Raw genomic sequence first — 18,011 nt, forward strand, 5'->3', positions numbered from 1 at the left:
TTAATGTAAATCAGCACAGGCTGGTTGATATTAGTCCTCTTTTATTCTGGCTGAAGAGCTGGCCTTTGCATCTTAAGTAAGCAAATTGCTGCTAATGGTAGGAGCCCAACTGAGAAAATCAGTGCAGCTTTTCTGACTTTTCTGCTCTCTTCCACATGTGTTGGCTGCGACCGTGAAGACTTCTTCTGCATGACGCGACTATTTCTGTGCGATACGACTATTTCTGTCTCCAGTGCATCTCAATGTGGCTTCATAGGTGAGCAGAGAAGCTGCCCCTATGCTTCCAAACCACCTCACCCGCTCTGTGGGACTCCCTTCCCCTGTGTTTTTCCCCAGGGCTAGGGTACATTTCTTCTAATGTTTGGAGAAACGTTAAAACAAGTCCCTTCGTGCAGTCTTGTGGCTGCAACACGGTGCAAGCGATGCCTCGCAATGCTGTAGGACCTCATCCCGGGCTGGGAAGAGGCTGCAAAAAGTAGGAAGCTGCGGACATCAGGGGAACGGGGTTGTGTCGGACACCTGAACCGCAAAACTCTTGAGCAGCAAGCCGGGCGGGAAGAGGAGCAAAAGCAAAGCCCCCCCGGCCTCGGGGGTCGCCGCCGGGGCCCCCAGCCCCGCTCGGGAGGCCGGTGCCGTGCCGGGTGGGCGTGGGGCGGCGCTGCTCCGCTCCGCCGTGCCCCGTGCCGTGCCGTGCCGTGCGGGGCCGTGCCGGGCCCCCCGGGCGGCGCAGGCAGGCGGGGACATCCCCGCCCCTCTCCCCGCCCGAGGCGAGCGGAGCCCGGCACTGGGCGAGCTGCGGCCGCTGCCCTCCGCAGCGCATCCCGCACAGCCCGGCTCGGCACGGCCCCTGCCCTGCGCCCCCATCCCCGCCGCGCCCCGCACGGAGAGAGCCAGCCATGGGTAAGCGGGGAGGTGCTGGTTTGGAGGGGGGGGTGATGTGTGTGAGCCAAACCCGAGAAGGGGCGTTTTGGGGAGGGAAAGGGCCCCCCGAGCCCTCCGCGCCCCCCTCCTGCCCCGCGCGCATCTTGCGCGGGGGCGCCTCCGGCCGCGCAGCTCGGGGGCGGCGGGGGTTTCTGCTCCCGTCCCCCCGGGCTTTTGGGGGATCCCCTCGGGTTAAGCAGTGCCGGGGGTGTGTGGAAGGAATGGGGGGAAAAGCAGCGGATTTGGGCCCGCCCGGCAGCGCCGTGCCGAGCGGCCGGTGTCCGTCCGTCCGTCTGTCCGTACGGGCACGCCGGTGCTGGCACTGCCTCTGGTTTTAATCGAGAAAAGAAGGGAGAAGGAAAAAAATATACATAATTTAATTACTCAGTCAAAGGAAGCTGCCAGAATTCCTTTGGTTGTTACTTGGTTAAATTAATTTGCATCGCCTAACTCCGTAGTTTGTAAATGCTCATTAACTGGCTTGTTCTCTAGCTCACAAAAGATCAGGCTCCCGTAGCACCGAGGTCTTTTCGCTGAGCTTTTCTGAACTTTCCAATACCCCTCGAAGTACATGCTAGAGCACTGAGTCCTGCTGCCTCTTCAACTCTGAGCGCTGGAGTAAAGATAGCAGCTCAATTGTCTGTACCAGAAAGCTTGGGCTCTGCCTGCCTGGTCTGATACTCACTTTTTGGACTGTTTTTGCTATGTACACCTTTGAAATTGATGTTAAATGACACTGTGAAATTGACTGCCTCTCCCATGTCTCAGTGTACTTCTCTTAACAAAACCTTTTACTTTACTGCCATGGACTTGTCAAATAGATCTTCTTTCTCCTCTTCCATCCCCACTCCAAAAGTTTTCTGCTGTGTTATCAAGAAAAGTATGTTTGTTGGATTACAGCATCTTATTCGGGGATGGTGTTGGTACAATTCATTAGATGGCAATACATATAAAGTTGTTCTTAAGACTTTGCTGCTAAGTTTGTGAAATGATCTTTCTTCAGTAAATTGCTAGGGATTTGACATCAAAAAGCTCTTTCAAGTCCTCATAGGTGATTCATCTTGAAGAAGCAAGTCTTTACTTTAGTGCTAAAGCCTTAGAAGAACACAAGCATTGGTTTCGCAAGGTGTGGGTCTGTACATAATGTATGGTTTGTGTCCCTATAGAATGTATTGTCCTGTTGAGAAAACAGGAGTGGAAGGAAGAAAACGTTTCTTGAATGTTTTGCTGGTAATAATGGTACAACCCCCCTGTGTCTGCCGGCTTCTTGTCTTAGAAATGCTGTGGGACAGTCTGGCTGTGACCCATCAGGAGAGGGGGCTTAGCACAGAACCTTTAATAATTTACAAAGAGCTCACAAAAACTAAGTCTTTGTCAGCTGCTGAACTAGTCCTTCATGAATGCAACATGCTGTTTGTGCTAGCGCATAAACACCATTGCCTTGCCGTGGCGCAGGCTGAGGCTGCTCTGGCTGTTCGACCAGGATTTGTTGGGAGCTCCAGCACAGTATCGAGCTTGCTGATCCTATTGCAAGGATGCGTTTGGCTGTTTCTAATTAGGACCATTTGAATTGTCCTTACTCATGCAAAACTTTTGTGTAAGACTGGCCCACTGAGACTGATCTATTTTTTTATTTTTTCCTTTTTGGAGCTGCTGAGAGCCCACTGCTGCAATTGACTGCGTTGGGCTTTTGGCTCACTCAGCACTTCTGAAAGTCAGGCCCATTGTATTTAATTACGGGTTACATCGGCTCTAGGGTTGTCCTTAATAACCACCTTAATAACCCACCCTTGCACAAAGAACCATCCATTAGCATCTCTTACATCGCAGCACAGATTTTCTCAAATGCCAGGTCTCACCTTGGGAGGGGGGCATATTTCACAAAATGAAGAAAAAAACACAAAGAGCTTTTGTTCTAAAAATTTAAAAAGCAGCACACGAATGGCTGTATGATTGCGTAGTTTCATGCCTTTTCTTCTTTGTGCTTCACCAAACTGTTGATTTCAAGTAAGAAGAGTGGTTGGAGCAGAGTGGGTACATACATTGTGTTTAGTGGTGTGTTTTTTTTTTCTTTTGTTTTTCCAAGTTGCTGAAGCAAACACTGTGTGTGAATGGGGGGTGAAACAGTGTCCATCTTCATATGGGTGTGCGCAGGTGCTGTGAGCAACCACTGCCCTGCAGCGCCCACAGACCTCAGGAGGTTCAGATATTCCCCTGGCCAGCGTTTCTCCTTATAAACAGCTGGGGGCAAATCCTGAAAGAAAATCAGCTCTCTCTCTTTCTGTTCAGCTGTATGCTTTGTCCAGGCGGGAGCTGAAATCTTTTGTGTACCACAGTAATAGTAAAATCCGATTAGTATCGGTCATTAAGGGTGGGTAGATTTCAATTGCAAAGTCTTGTCGTCCATATTCTATTAAATCTTGCACTGCTTAAATATATTTAATCTTGTTCCTAATTAAAAAAAAAAAAAACATTGTTATTAAGTTTATCTTCTCTTAAAACCTGTGAAGTATAAATTTTTTTACTCCTGTCCTTTCCCTATCTCCACAACACTTGCTTAGGCTATTAACAGGTGCTTAAATTTGCCTTTTTGCTGTAATCTCTCTTGTCTGAGAAGGAGGCGGAGGAGAAAATGTTGTGCATTTCAGATATTTCCCAGTATCCTAAAAAATCTGTGGTTTCACCATATTTACAGGTTCTCTCTCTTGCTCTCTTCCTAAGCATGTGGTTTAGTAATATAGGAAATCTGCTGTCCCTGTGTGAATTATGATATGTCTGATAGATCTGGAAATGGTATGTTTTGGAAAAGCACACTGGGTTATAGATTTTTACCCGCTGGAGAGCTGAACTGTGGAAGTGCTTTGATTATCCGTCTTCTTCAGTGTATTTCTATAATTTCTTAAACCAGTTGAAACCTGTATGTCGCTTCCAGTGTCTTAAGTACTTTAAGCATTTAATTAATTTTCTCAAGCAAGATATCTTTTCTCAAGGTTGCTTCTGTGTGTCATTCTGCCAAAACTTGTGGTGTTGAAGCATTATTTTCTACATGGTATTTGTTCAACCGCCTTTGTTTTTCAAGATTATTGCTATCTAAAGTCATTGCTATCTCTCAAAAAAAAAAAAAATCCTGAAATGTACTTTGGACCAAGTTAAAATAAATTGAAAATAAACCTGGAGAAGCCTACTTCTTGGCATGTCTCACATCCCTTGTGCAGAAGCATCGTGGTGTGGTATTCTCCCTGAGCGGAGGTGTGCTTTCATGGTGCGGATTTTGGGACAGACTGTACTTGCACTGATGGTGTTTGGGTGTAAATACGTTGCTATCTTTCTAGAAGTGCAAGAGCACTGTATGCAGTGAAGTTTCACTGGGGGAGACCTCCGAGAACATCTTAAAGAGTTTGTGGAAACCATGGAGTGTTTAATTCTTGTATTTAATTCATCATGCAGTTATTCCTGCTGAAACTTCCAGGTTTCTCTTACGGTTCCTCCACTTTTGCATCCTGCTGGATGTGCTGTTAACCCTGTCCAAATGCAAATGCGCCTGGTGCCCATGACTGGATCTGTCTTTCCTTGATGTCTGTATGGGTATAGGAGTGATGGGAATCAAAACAGGTGAGTTTGGGTTTGAGCTGTGGTAAGCAAACCTAAGGAAAGAGTGTAATCTCCAGGTGGCAGCAAGGACATAAAAGATGTATTAAGTGAACGGGTCACAGCTGAACCTGTTGGTCCCTGTACAGATGCAGAAACCTGCATTGGGAACTTTACTATGTAAACACCCAACATGGGCAAAGGACAAAACAAGGGCAATGGAGTGTTAAGGTAGCCTCATCCAGGTTATACTCAATGGAGCATGTGGCCTGGAGGAAGGTGACTTCAAGTGGCAGCACCAGGGATGGATCCAAACCTCATGGACCTCTCCATGCCTTTCTTCTGCACTTGGGTGTGAGCATCTGGGCCTAGCTGTACCCTTCGAAATTCCCCGCCACCCATCCCCTATGAGCACAGCAAAGAGCAGCGGGGTACGAGGAAAGGTTCAGTATAACAGGTAGCATTGTATGTGCTATTTAGTCCTCACTGTTCTGCTGCTTTCTATTGCTGCTCTGCTTTGGTGCTTTGGCAGTCTCCTTCTCCACAATTACTTGTCTCTTGGGTTTTAGGCTCAAAAGCTTGCATACGGAGCCTTGGCTTGGGAAACATTTGCAAGCAACGCAAAGAGCTATGAGAATTCAAGATTTTTTGTTCTCCATGTTTTTTGAGCTCTTTGACTAGCAGCAATTTCAAAATGTGAATGGAGCTTATGTTTCGTTAGTAGAAAGATGTGCCTGACACAGAGCCATCGAGTGATGTAAAACAGTGCTTTGCTGTGCACCATTTGTGTGTCTGTTTGCTTTATGCTTTGATATTTGAACATGTTTCATGCTTGGAAATGTTAACCTAGAGGAATACATAAAGAAAACAACTTTCCAGGAGTGTTTGTACTTTGTGTTTGTTGTTTTTTCTTTTTGCCTGGTGTGGAAGAATTTTGGAAAGGACTGTGATTCACAGATAGTGGGAACATAGGTCATGAAAACTGAGCCTACTGAAGGCACAAACTGATTTGGAGTATCCAGTTTAAGACACAACACTCATAACTGTGTGCTTTTTGTTAAGAGCATAGAGAAATCATTGCATGTAGCAGCCTGAAACTCTGTCTTCATCTACGTTCCTTTGGTGCCAGTGAAAACACAAGAATTGCCCAGGTCGAAGCCATACAGAAAGTGGAGAGTAGGATTGCGCTGATGGCAAACAGGGCAAACCTTGCTCCTGCACCGTGAGTGACTTAGGAAGGCGAGCAGCTAGCCTGCCTTTCAGATGCCGGTTTGTGGACTGGCGGTTAGGAGGACACCTGGTGTTAAGAATATAGCTGGTCTATGGAGATCTGCGAAACAGAGTAAGTGATGGGATTCCAGCCAGAGGAGGATTAAGTTTTGAGTAGTGTGCTGTTTTTCTTAATATTGGAAACATATATTTCAGCTTATCAGTGTTTCTGCTGGGCTGGAGCTGCGGAGCCTGTTGCTGATGGCTAACCAGGGAAGAATCTGCCTTCCTCATCCAGCCAACAAGTCCAGGCTAACTTGGGCTCTCCAATAGCTGTTTCTCACTCTACCTTGTAATCTGCATTTTTGTCAGCTTGCACGCTAGGAAATTCTTTGAGACGTCTAATCCTGTGATACATGGAGCGTGCAAAAGCAAAACCGTGGGAGGGCGTCAGCGTTGGTTGTGCGTGATCTGTGCCCTGCGAGGCTGCCAGGGGTGGGAGCAGTGGTGTAGAAACTTGGTTTCTCCTTGAGAGAGAGGTTTTGCACTGAGATTTTAAACCCTCTGGGTTTATATGAGTTTTGCTTAATGGTGCAACGCAAGTATTTTACGACCAGAGTTGTAAAATGTGGAAAAAAAAATCTTAAGTTGATTTTGGTCAACTTAAGTTGACTTTGGTCAACTTAAGACTTCTTCTTAAAGCTGCTTAAATCCTAGATTCTAGGAACCTCACTTGGGATTTGCTGCAAGGGAGTCCTGAACACATCATACCTGCAAATGCCATGCAAGTCTGAATTAGTGCAGAGGTCTGGCTGGATCTTCAGTACTTTATATAAAGCCTTTCTTTTTTTTTTTTTTTTTTTAAAGGAAAAATTTTCAAAGGTTTAAAATGATTGCTGTTTGTGTATAGTCTTATGCTTTTGCTGCCAGAACTGTGTTGACATAAATGTCATGTGCTTCCCCAAACAAAAGTGTAAAAAACGTTGTTGTATTTGCTAGGAACACAGCTGAAAATAAGTTTGCCACATGGAACTTCCCTTGTGGGAAATCAAATGATTTTCTTGAGCTGCTTAGGCATGTGTTACAAAAAAAAAAAAAAAAAAGGTAGTCAGGAATAAAGAGAACTGACTAGTGGGAGTATGTGAAGCTGAGAACTCCTGATGCAGGCACAGGGATCTGCTCCAGCACATCTGTCAAGAGCCCACGATTTGCAAGGTGACCCAAACAACAACACTTCCTACAACATCTGCTCCAGCTCTGTGATGAGGGCTGGTGTAAAAACCAGGCCTCTTGAAATCTCTGAGATATTTGTCGTACCATGCCAGGGGAATATAACAGAGCCTGTTGCATAATCTGTTATTGCCTGCCCACCAGTCAGTGAAGTTACTGGGTCCTAAGCTGACAAATGTTCCATTAAAGCAGAGTTTGATGCAAGCAACTACAACGAGAAGGCTTTGTGATACCCGACTGATTTGGCCAGTGCTAGTAATTATTTCCCTGACATAGTGTATGCCTTCATAGATGCTTCTTCCATTCCAGACTGAAATTAAAGTAGCAATTTCTCATGCTCAGTAATTGTACAATGAAAGCCCCACATCTCAGATATTCCTTTAAGTTTCTAGGCTCTAATGACTTGGCATGAAAAATAGCCAGGAAAGTAATTTTGCTTTTATAGCCTGTTATTATTAGTTCTCCCTTTAAATTATTTTTAAACAGCTTGAAAATACCTGTTTCTTCTCAACCTTGAGTTGTGGAAAGCATATAATAGATAGATCTTTAATCACCTCCTCAAATTCTTCTATGAGATTTTTTGGTCTTATCTGCCACTTACACTTGCAAAGCCATGTGTGAGAAATTGTGGTAATCTATGACATATTCAATTCCTCGTATTCCTCAGTGGAAATCAGAGAGAGGAAGAAAAGAATCAGGAAGGAGAGGAGTCGCTAGGAAATGCTAATATTTTAGAGTAGCCATGACAGACTGAAGGTAACTATTTGGGGAGTGGGTGGAAATGAAAGAAAATGCAAATGAGGTAGCAGCTTTATCAAGACTGGAATGATTTCAGCTTGTAACAGTCAGTAGATTTCACTAAAATGATTTTTTTTTTCTTGTAAAGCTTTATCTTGGTATTTTCAGAGGTTTCCCATGACTGCTATCCTACAAAGTTTTACATGTTTTCCCCATTACAGTCAGCTCCCCAGTGTGGTTTAGGTTCTTTGGATCATCCCCACAGAGGGGAAATGTTGGATCTCGTGGCCAAACCTTGTTCTGCTCTCCTTCGTATCTGCTCCCTGTGAGGATTTGTGGGAAGGGGTATGTAGGTAGATAGGTAGTTCTCTGTCCCCATTATTCCTACTTTTTTTATAAGTACTCTTAAATTTTCTTTTCCTGAAGACCATTGGTTTTGTTTGCTTTCACTTCTGGTTCATATCCATCCCTTAGTTGCTATGTGAGTGGGTATATCCCCTTGTGTAATTCTGTGGTTTTGTTTTCCTCGCCCTTTTTCCTTGTACAGTGGCAGGTTTTATCTTATCCATCTCCTCCTGCCTTTGGACAGTTTGGGGTTGACATTTGATCCTCTATTGGATGCACTCTCAGTAATCTGATGGCCAAGAGCAAAGTAAGTGATGTACCCATATTAGAGAAGGAGAACAGTGGGAAAGTTGGCAGGAACAGCTTTAAAATAAACAGAAAGTTGGGAGATGCCCTATTAAAGCAAAACAAAGTGATTTCCTGGAGGGAAGTTGAATTAGGTGATCTTTAAAATCCCTTGCAATCCAAACCATTGTATGATTCTGTGAAGACTTGGCCTTCTGTTGTCACAGTAACTGGAGGGCATGGTACATGTGGAATATTAAGTGTTGTCAAGGCTAATGGGGATGTCCCAGCTGCTGTTAAAGCATGGTGTATAAATGTGTTAATTACTGTATGTTTAATCATTTCTGTTCTTGTAAGAATCTACAAAGAAAATGAGTCAGGGAAGTACAGGTGTAGTTAGTCACCACTATCTGTTTCTTCCCCTGACAAAATGCTTTTAGTTGATAAAGCTGTTTTTTTTGTCCCCCCCTTTTTTTTTTCTCATGCTTTATTGGGTGCTCTCAGATAGATTGCTATTTCTTGTTTGTAGAATCACCAAACTGATTAGTATGCTGGCCACAGGATGGCAATTGACTTTCTGAAGCTCGTCTGCCCCCTTAGAATAAATTCTGTTCAAATGGGTTGGAGAACTAGGAACATACTTTCTTCTTCAGTGCCGTTGTTAGTTTAATGAGGGATGTTTAACGTTAGTTTAACTGAGGGATGAAAATGGAAATAAAACCTGAGTTTTTGTCAAAAAAAAAAAAAAAAACACCCACCAGCTTTCTGGGAACATGGTATCTGTTCATTTTTCCTCTGGCGTGCTAAATGGGTCCTTGTGCAGAACTCCTGGGGAGGCTCCTATGTGGACCTCATAAGATGATACAGAAGGGGAGAAGTTGTTACCAGCCACAGCATGAGTTCCTGGGGCGTTCCTTTTTCTTCCTTGTGGTATAATAGAGGTTTGTGGATTCAGAATATGCCATCATGCTTGCTTAAGTTCTCAACCACTATAATCCTTCTTAAAATACTTGATCCTTAACCCTTTGTTTTTTAGGGAAGAGGCTGGTAAGATCGGAAAGAGGAAAACATGCCTTTTTCCTTTTGTCAGGAAAAGTGTGACTGTTGTGCCTGCGTTCCACATGGTCAGTAGTCTGTCGTCTTCTGTGTCTGTGAGATATCCCTTATGTTACGGCATGTACCTTATAAATGAAGTGTTTTCTGTTGCCTTGCTCAGAAAATATGTCAAACTTTTCATTGCATATGCTTCATTGCTCCAACACTTCTGCTTTGCGTTTGCATCAGGTTATTAGATCTCTGTGGAGAGAGATTTCTTTTCCTCACCCAAATCTAAACACAGGGGAGAAATGATTGCATTTATTTGCCATTTTGATAATATTTTCTTGTGTCAGGCTAAATTACTGACATCACAGAAGTATCCCAAAACGGAATCGATCCTGAACTGCTATGTGGAGTCCCAAAGACATTCAGGATTTGGTTCGTGGGCACTCCGATGACTTCTGTAGCCACGAATGGACTTGCATTGGGGGCCTTCATACTCTGCTGGTAGACATGGCCAGAGCTGTGATGCTCAAAGCCTTCAGGCTTGACAGCTGCTGTGTGCCTCCCTTTGTCCTGCAGGGGACAGCTGGGAGGAGCACCCTGCTGATAACAGCCTGCATCCCAGGGCACTCAGGATATACCATGCTGGTGCTTCCTGCCAGGAGATACTGGCAATTAATTTCAAATCCTTCCCCTAGGTCATCAAGGCTTTTAAGGAGCTTTTGCACTTATTATCTCCAAAACCGCCTTTCTTCCTTGACCATGACCTGCCAAGACAGCTGTGTTTCTCTTAAGCACTGGAGTTAATGATACAGAATGTGAAGGTTGAGAGGAGAGCAGGATTACAACCCTCCTTAGCTGTGTACCCACTGCCAGCATCCTTGGGAATGTGGGAGACCAGAGAGATCAGGGGCTTTTGAGGCCGCTGAACAAAGCGTAAGACACCTTGGGCATCTTTGATCATTTCCACAATTTTTTCTTGAGGATGGTGCTGCTGTATATCCTTTCTGGGCTGACTGTGAGACAAGGCTAGCTTTTCTTTACCTGATGTCTGCTTTTTGCCTGTTATTACCCAGATGCAATGGAAAGGGCTTTTTTTTTCAGGCATAAAAGTAACACTATGTAAAATGGTTTCCCCTTGTGTTGTGTATGCTGCTGAAGTACATTGCTCTTACAGTAAGCCCACCAGAGCAGGTGGCTTTGTGTTTTAAGGCAATCACAACACCCCTATATCCAGTGGGGCAAAAGTTACTCGGTGTGGATGTCTGATGGTGCTCTGCCTAGGCTGCATAGCTTCTTTCTTATCATGGTTCATGCAGTAACCCTGAACTTGCCTCTGTTCATATGACCTTAACAGCTGATTTAACTTAATCTCTCATACATGAGCGCACAGACTTTTTCATTTCCAGCTTTGTTCCACATTTGGGATCTCAGACTCTTGCTGTCTCTTTTCATGAAGCTGTGTGTGGGCTTACCTGTAGCATATATGGTAGGAGTTTGCACCCAGAAATAACTTCCAAAACATGAGCCTCAGCAGCCGTTTCCCTGGGAGGCATGTGGATGAGGCAGTGCTGCAGTGCCAGCAAGCTTTACCACTGTCTTTTCTTTCCCTCATAGCTATGGTGACCCTCGATGTGAGACCAGGAATGTACAAGCTGGAGATGATTTAAGGAAACGTGCAGCACTACATACTAATTAATTCAGGTCATGACGCTCGTAGGATCAGTACAGCAGCTTCCTGCCTCCCAAGCGGTTGCTGCGTTTCTGATGTGAACCCCCTTGGTTTATGCCAGGAAAGAACTGCATAGTAATTAAAATTAACCTGAACAGCTTTAGAAGAGCCTAGTTTGAATTAGGGCATGATTATTGACTCTAGTGGTATTTTCCTTTGCAAAGTCTTTTCCTTCCCTTCCGTGCCACCCCCCAAAGCGCTCAGTAGCATCCACTGGGAGCACCTGTTCAAATGCTGGATGAAACCACCCCTCTCTGTAGAGGCAGTAAGGGCTTGGCCAACACGTACCACACACCGCGGTGTGATGCTGTCAGAGGTGAGGAGACAGCTGCAGGGCTTGCTCATGGTGGCTGCTGTTTTGCATGAGCCAAACTCCAGAAAACAAGGAGTGACAAGGTAACGTAGCTGTACTGAGCACTGTTTGTCTCATGGACACCTGAAACATTTATGTAACAGACTAAGACCACTTGGAGTTGTCACATTAAAGTTCTTTGGGCTTTGAGGGCATTGCTTTCTGTACATGTGTGTAGCAGCTTCAGGAAAAAGCAAGAGACTGAGTTTGAATCTCAAACTGCAGCAGCTCTGAGTGTTCGGAGCCCCTTGATCATGGTTTTCTTTCATGTGACCTAGATGATGTGCCTATGTTTTCTTTATATGTAGATGACACCATTTAAAAACATATCTTCAAGCTCTCTTTGTGGGCTGGTAAACTGCAACCATGGGTTTTCATCAGAAAACTGCAGTAAAGCGTTTTTAAAAAGTGTTTTGCAGAAGGTTGTCTTGTCACTAGGCCACAACCAGCAAGACATGTCAAGGTCTGTCATGCTAAAGCTGTGCTGCATGTTTTCCAAGGCATTTTTCTGTCTGGTTCTACTGGAAGCTGCTGAAAAGTTTTCCCATATTCTTCTCTGGGAGAGTGCCTGGATGCCCTTATGGCCCTGCCTTGTGCTGCTGTGCTGTACAGGGGTGTGGTAAGGTCCTCCATATGTGTGCCTTCTGGTGATGGAGCAAATAGTCTTCTTTTTCCACTGTTGTTTGTTTTCACAGCATTTAAGAAGTTGGTGTTGGCAGAAGAACAAAAAACAGTAGGACACTTTTTTTTTTTTGTTAATCCAGGCAGGCAGGATACTTATATTAGAAAGATCTTTCTCTGCTAAGAAATTGAACTGTCTTTTGTGGAAAAAATGTTTGAAATGTACATTGTGGTATAACTTTTTTTTTTTCCCTCTGAGAGAATTGTCTCTGCAGTGAAATGAAACCAATCTTAGTTTCAAGACTCGTATTGGATATTCACCTATCTTGGGAGCTATTGGAAAGGAAAGCAAATGTGTGAGTTGCACAGAGGTGTTGTGGTTTAGACTTTGCTGTTTTTCTGTTTATTTTTGTTGGTGTTTTTTGTTATTTATTACTATTATTATTTTCTTTTTGTTTTTGTTGTTGTTTTGTTGTTTGTTTGTTTTTCCTGGTTTCTTCCTCTGAAGTTCTAATTTATTTTGGAAAGGAAGAAAAATTAGAGGTCACTAAGCATAATTTTATTCGCTCCTGTAAAATGATGGAGCGTTGATAATCTATAAACATGCCTGTCCTTTCTCCCTTTTTGAGAACAGCTTTTCTGGAAGATATCATTAATCTCTACTCCCCATGAGATGTCTCACACTACTTACAGAGGGTCTGCCCTGTTGTCTTCTTGCTTTCTATGCAGGAGGCTGATTAGCATCCTTCCAGAGGGCTGTGGGCGTGTTGTTCTTAAGCACCACAAAATCTTCAGTGTCTGTTCTAGCTCCTATCCAGCCATTGTCTGTTGTAGTCCTTGAATACTCAAAAATCACAAGACATGCTATTATTTTGGAGGCATTTGTTTACTGTTTCATTTCTGAGCACTTAGTGGCTGGTATTATTTTTAATTTTCCCTCTTCCAATTTTATTTCTTTTTCTTTTTTTTTTTTTTTTAAAAAAAGGGTTGCAGTTTGCAGTTTTTCCTGCTTGCTTTAGGTCTTAAGGGCAGCACCAGACCTTGGTGAACATGGTGACAGCATTGCAAGAGGCTGTTCAACCACAGCTGGCACACCTCTCTTCCTAAGTGATGCTAGTACCTTTGCTCTTGCTTTGGGGAAAAAAAAAAAACAAAACAAAACAGGCTAAATCTGTTCCATACCACCTGCCTCTGATTTTTACACTGCTATCTTTGGTATAGGGTTTCCTGTTGCAGGTGCATAAGAAAGCTCAAACCCAAGGCAAACCTTGAGCCTTTAACGCATGTGAAAGGCCTGTGATTTAAGGGAGTACATCAGAAATGAAACTCTGGAAATGAAATGGGGATCACCTTTTTGGTAGGTGATGCCTATCTGGGTAGGCTCAGAAGAAAAGCGTTGTCTCCTAATGTCACAAGGATCCTACGTTTTCAGTTCTCCAAATACTCTGTGCTTCTTCCCTGCCTTTTCCCTGTAGAGAAACAAGATCTCACTGTAAAATTATTGATGGCATTTGAGTTTTGTAATATGTCTATCTGATGCTTCCATGCATTCCCTGTTCAGTCCCTAAAGGGACTCCATTAGCTGCTGTCCTTTTTACAAATGTTTAATTTAAAAACAATAAATTTGAGGGTGGGGGAGTGGAGAGTCTCACAGCAATGTCATTAAGGAAATCCTTGCAAAACTGACGTAAGCGTCAATTTTTTTTAGCTGTGCAAGCTCTGCATTTTTCAGGCAGCCTTTGCCATAACAGAGCAGTTAGGAAGCAGTGGTTAGTGGGTCAGACAGGCCCAGGGGGCTGAATGGGGTTTCGCTCAGCCGAATGTGAGTGCTTGTTAATCAACGCCGAGCTCAGCGTACAGCACTCTTTTCCTTCCCCAAAGCCACAGCGAACCAAAAACGGGTGTTCAGCTGGGTCACACACAGCATCTGTCCGTGACTGAGGCAGTCTGGCAGAGCTTCTTCCCTCACCCACCCACCGCTGGGGCCTACTGCAGGCAGCCTGCAGGCCCCAGCTCCCTATGGAAGGAAGGGGAGCATTCCCTCCACATCTCCTGCAGCCTTCTTAAGACGAGGTACAAAGCTCCAATAAAGCCCCATCCCTAAAACTGGATGTGCAATTAATCTGTAGAGCTGTGAAATAATTGCAAAGATCTATTTCCCTCTGCACAACTTCCGTAGGTGTTAGACTTGCTCGCATTAATGAATTGTCTTTTCAAATCTCGCTGCTGCCACCTGCTCAGTCCCTCGTAAATGTAATTAACGTGATGGTAGGAATGCTGGAGGCTATGGATTCTCAACTCTAAATGGCTTATATATTCCCTACCGTAGGCAGTGTGTTAATTGGGCTATCCAGGTAAGTTTCAATTTGCCTTGATATAGGGATTTTCTTTTTCTTTTCTTTTTCTTTTTTTTCCCTTGGACAATAATCTCCATGCATGCCAATTTCATTAAAAAAAAAAAAAAAGTATTTCAGTAAAAGAGCCTCAGTGGACATCTAATGCAGGCGTCTTTAATTTGAGGATTTTGCATTCAGCTGAATGTCTTCCAATTAATAAACTCCTTACACAAAGCAGCCTGATCCAATGTGTATTTAAAGCTAAAAATTAACCATGATTTTTTAGATACTTATTGGTGGCTGCTGTAAAGGAACCTAAGAGAAAAAATGGCAATTTTATTTTCTTATGTTCTGAAGCAGTTCATTTAACTATTTTCTATTAGAGGGAATGGGAGGATCTAGAGCCAGGTGATGTTGCCTTCATGTTGCAAAAAACAGGAGGGGTAACTTATTTTTGCTTTGTTTTAGGTAGAGAGCCTAAAAAATAAAAGCATTAATTGTTTTTAGAGGGTTGTTATCCATAAAAAGTTACTTTAGGGGGTGACATTCTCCTGAAACTTCCAATACACATTGTTTTAAACATAATGGAGATGTCTCTGAAGGAGACAACTTGGCTCTGGAGATCTTGGAAGCACTGTGTCTTCTCATAGTGCTCCATCTTCTCATAGTGCTCCAAGTTGACCTCTCCATCCCTCATTACATGTCAGGTTGCAGGGAGAGGCAGTGGGTGCAAATGGAAGTGTGAAGTGACTATTTGAAAAAATAGGCTAAAATGAGAAACCAAATGCACTTTTACTTACATAACTAATTCTCAGACTTTGTGTCTAGTGGTACAGTTTGTTAGTGGCACATACTTGTTGATAACAAGGTTTTATCCCTGTTCAGAAATGCATTAAAATGTGCTCTTCTCCTTAGACACACCAAGCAGCAGCCTCATGTACTTGGCTGTAGAACATATAAGTAGCCTGACCCTGTATGTGACTGGCATCTGTATGTGCATGCTTGTGTTAAAAAGAAACTTAGGAAAATACACATGCACAGCATGTATAATTTAGCTGATTTGACACTTTGCAGCAGTTGTAAATGCTTTCTTTAACAGACAGGAAAAGTCATATTTTGTATCAGACTTAGAACTGAAAGAAAATGGTTTGGAATGATTCATAAAATATGTCTTGAAGTATTTTTGTTTTGGCTGTCCCATTGTATTAAAGACCAAATAAAATATTTCTTTAGCTTCATCTTTCAGGTAAGCAATTATAGAAACACGCATTACTATAATCAAAAGTGGTTGCTTTTTTTTTTTCTTTTTCTGGATTATCAAACAGTAAGATCTACAACACATTTTTCATGCTACGAGCACAATCTTGGAAATTGTGATTGAAGATCACTCCTATGGCAGGAGATAGTTCTCATGGAAATGATGTACACTGCAACTTGGATACAAGAGGTTAATCATATGTATAGAAATAGCACATGAAAGCATGATTACTGGCTTCTAACATGATTTGGGCTAGCAAGGGGCTAATATGCGTAGAAGCTTTGACTTGGAACTTTTTTTTTCAGAGCAACACAAAACTTTCTATTTGCAACTCTGTTACCACTGTTTTTCATGTAGCAATCAAAATCATTGTAATAAGTAAAGATCTGTTCTGTACTGGAGATTGTAATAGAAATGATGTTCTTCTATAATTGTAAATATCATTGCAAAATGTATACTGTTTCACGGTTACAAAATACACTAAACATACTTAATGGAAAACAATGCTTCTCCCGGAATCATGATTTGTTCTGAAGCGATAAATTGATCTCCAGGACTACAAGGGAACATGGTGGCTTTGCTTTTCTGAGTTGCTTTTTTTAGTCTTCAATAAAAATGTAAAGAAAATCCCAAATGCCTGTTAATTTTTCAGTAATGAAGTTCTCACAAGTACTTTAACTGCAGCCTTCCGAGGTGATTGGTCTTGGTAGACAGCTCCTTTTGTAGGTGCACTTAGCAATATGAAGTCATGCTTTCATACACACAGTGTTTCCAAACTGTGTTACATTGTCTGTAAACTTTCATCTCTAAAATGCTGTATCTCTTTTAGATATAGGTGTGCATAAACCTACATGTAGCAGCTAGGTGGCAGAAACTGTGCCTTTTTAAAATAGAGATACTATAAATGCAGGAGTGTAGCTTTGCAGTGATTGCTCGGTTTCTTCAAAAGAAAGATTTTTTGATACAAAATATGTCCTTTGAGAAGGCAAAAGCAAACAACTGTCTTCTGTTCTATTGGTGACATCTTTTTGCTAGGTACCTAAGTGGTCAGAAATATCTTCTGTTGCATGCCCACCCTCTATATACCCTAGGTACCCTCTGTTTAAAATATAAATAGTACATCTAACAGATGTCACTTTGTGCTTCTACCACTGTGGCTTTTTTACTGTCATGTCATTTACCTGTCAGACTCTTGTATAACTAAACATGTATATCAAATAAACTACTCATGTGAAAGAAGGTTTGGTTTGTGAGTGTACCTATACAGAACAGAAGCTTAGGGTATGAAAAGCTGGGAGCAGGGAATGTTCATGGTTTTCTATCTCACTCATCAAAGCTGAAACTCACCCTAATCATGTGGGCTAGTCCTCTTAGTTGCAGCAATTATAGGACAAAATATGGGGAAAAGGTTTATTTAAAGATACGCTGCTGTTTCAAAAAGAATGCCTTATCATTTAAAAGGAAAACTACCTAAAACAGAAATGCAATTAGTAATGAACACTATGCCCAAGTAGGAAGTTTTCTAACTTTGGATGATGGCGGCAATTTCATGCAGCTGTTTGAGTCCTTTGCTGGACATTGCTCGCAGGCAGAGGCGGTAAGCAGTTTTGGTGTGCTGCTTGAAATTCTCCGACCTTCCAGTCCTTTCTTTTTCGTGTCTGCTGCAGTTTGGGTAGGAAGCCAGAGAGGACTGAAGCCCCCCTCTGCATGCATTTCTGAGCTTCAAGACAGAGCCACTGTTAGAGCTGGCAGCTCTAGGACTAAAGCATTAAGGCGGTGAGGGTGAAGCCCGTGCTTTTCTGGAAGAGTAAGAAGCTTATTCAGGGTTCTTCAGTTGCTATCATGATGCTGATACAAAGAACATTCATGTGCTTCGATTAAAGGAAGGGTTAGAAAACATCACAAAATATATATATATATATCTAGTTTATGAGAAGTGGGTCCCTCTTGCTGGGTTCTTCTTCATAACACCTTGGGTTGGAAACGTGAAAGGGCTATTGCTGCTCACCCTCCCTTTGTTGCAGCAGCTTCTCTTGTCTGAGCAAGCAGTCTTCAAGCTACCTGTGCTGCGTCAGCAGCATGAGAAGTACTTTTGAGTGCACTGTCTTATCAAAGTTACACAAGTTAATTTGTTTTAAGAAGAATGTAGCAGGGTTACTGAAGAAGAAGCAGGTTATTTTGTGTGATAAGCTGGGAAATAAACGCCATGTTACAAAACAGGGTGTTTAAGAAAATGCTTGAGAAGTTAGAACTTACTGTCCTCTCATAAAAAAACACTGTATACAACAGTTCTCTTAACTCTTGAATTACCAAAAAATTTGATTCCTTAATGACCAACTCTGTGGGAATTTGGAA

General features: G+C 42.8%; 1 protein-coding gene across 7 annotated transcripts in view; it reads left to right on the plus strand.

Annotated features, from left to right (window-relative positions):
* The first annotated feature begins 82 nt into the window (after positions 1-82).
* Positions 83-18,011, plus strand: part of GPM6B (glycoprotein M6B) — a 109,991-nt gene continuing 92,062 nt past the window's right edge. For 2 of the 7 annotated variants that reach the window (XM_080554483.1, XM_080554479.1), the window contains exons 1-2: positions 117-256; positions 337-900. In XM_080554483.1, the coding sequence (XP_080410609.1) occupies positions 897-900 (4 nt within the window). In that variant the 5' untranslated portion in view covers positions 117-256; positions 337-896. Of the gene's footprint in view, positions 257-336; positions 901-18,011 lie in introns of all 7 variants that reach the window. The other 5 variants (XM_080554475.1, XM_080554473.1, XM_080554480.1 and 2 more) reach the window with 4 other exon arrangements.

Source organism: Anser brachyrhynchus (assembly GCF_964034855.1).
Source record: "Anser brachyrhynchus genome assembly, chromosome: 1".
NCBI lineage: Eukaryota > Metazoa > Chordata > Aves > Anseriformes > Anatidae > Anser > Anser brachyrhynchus.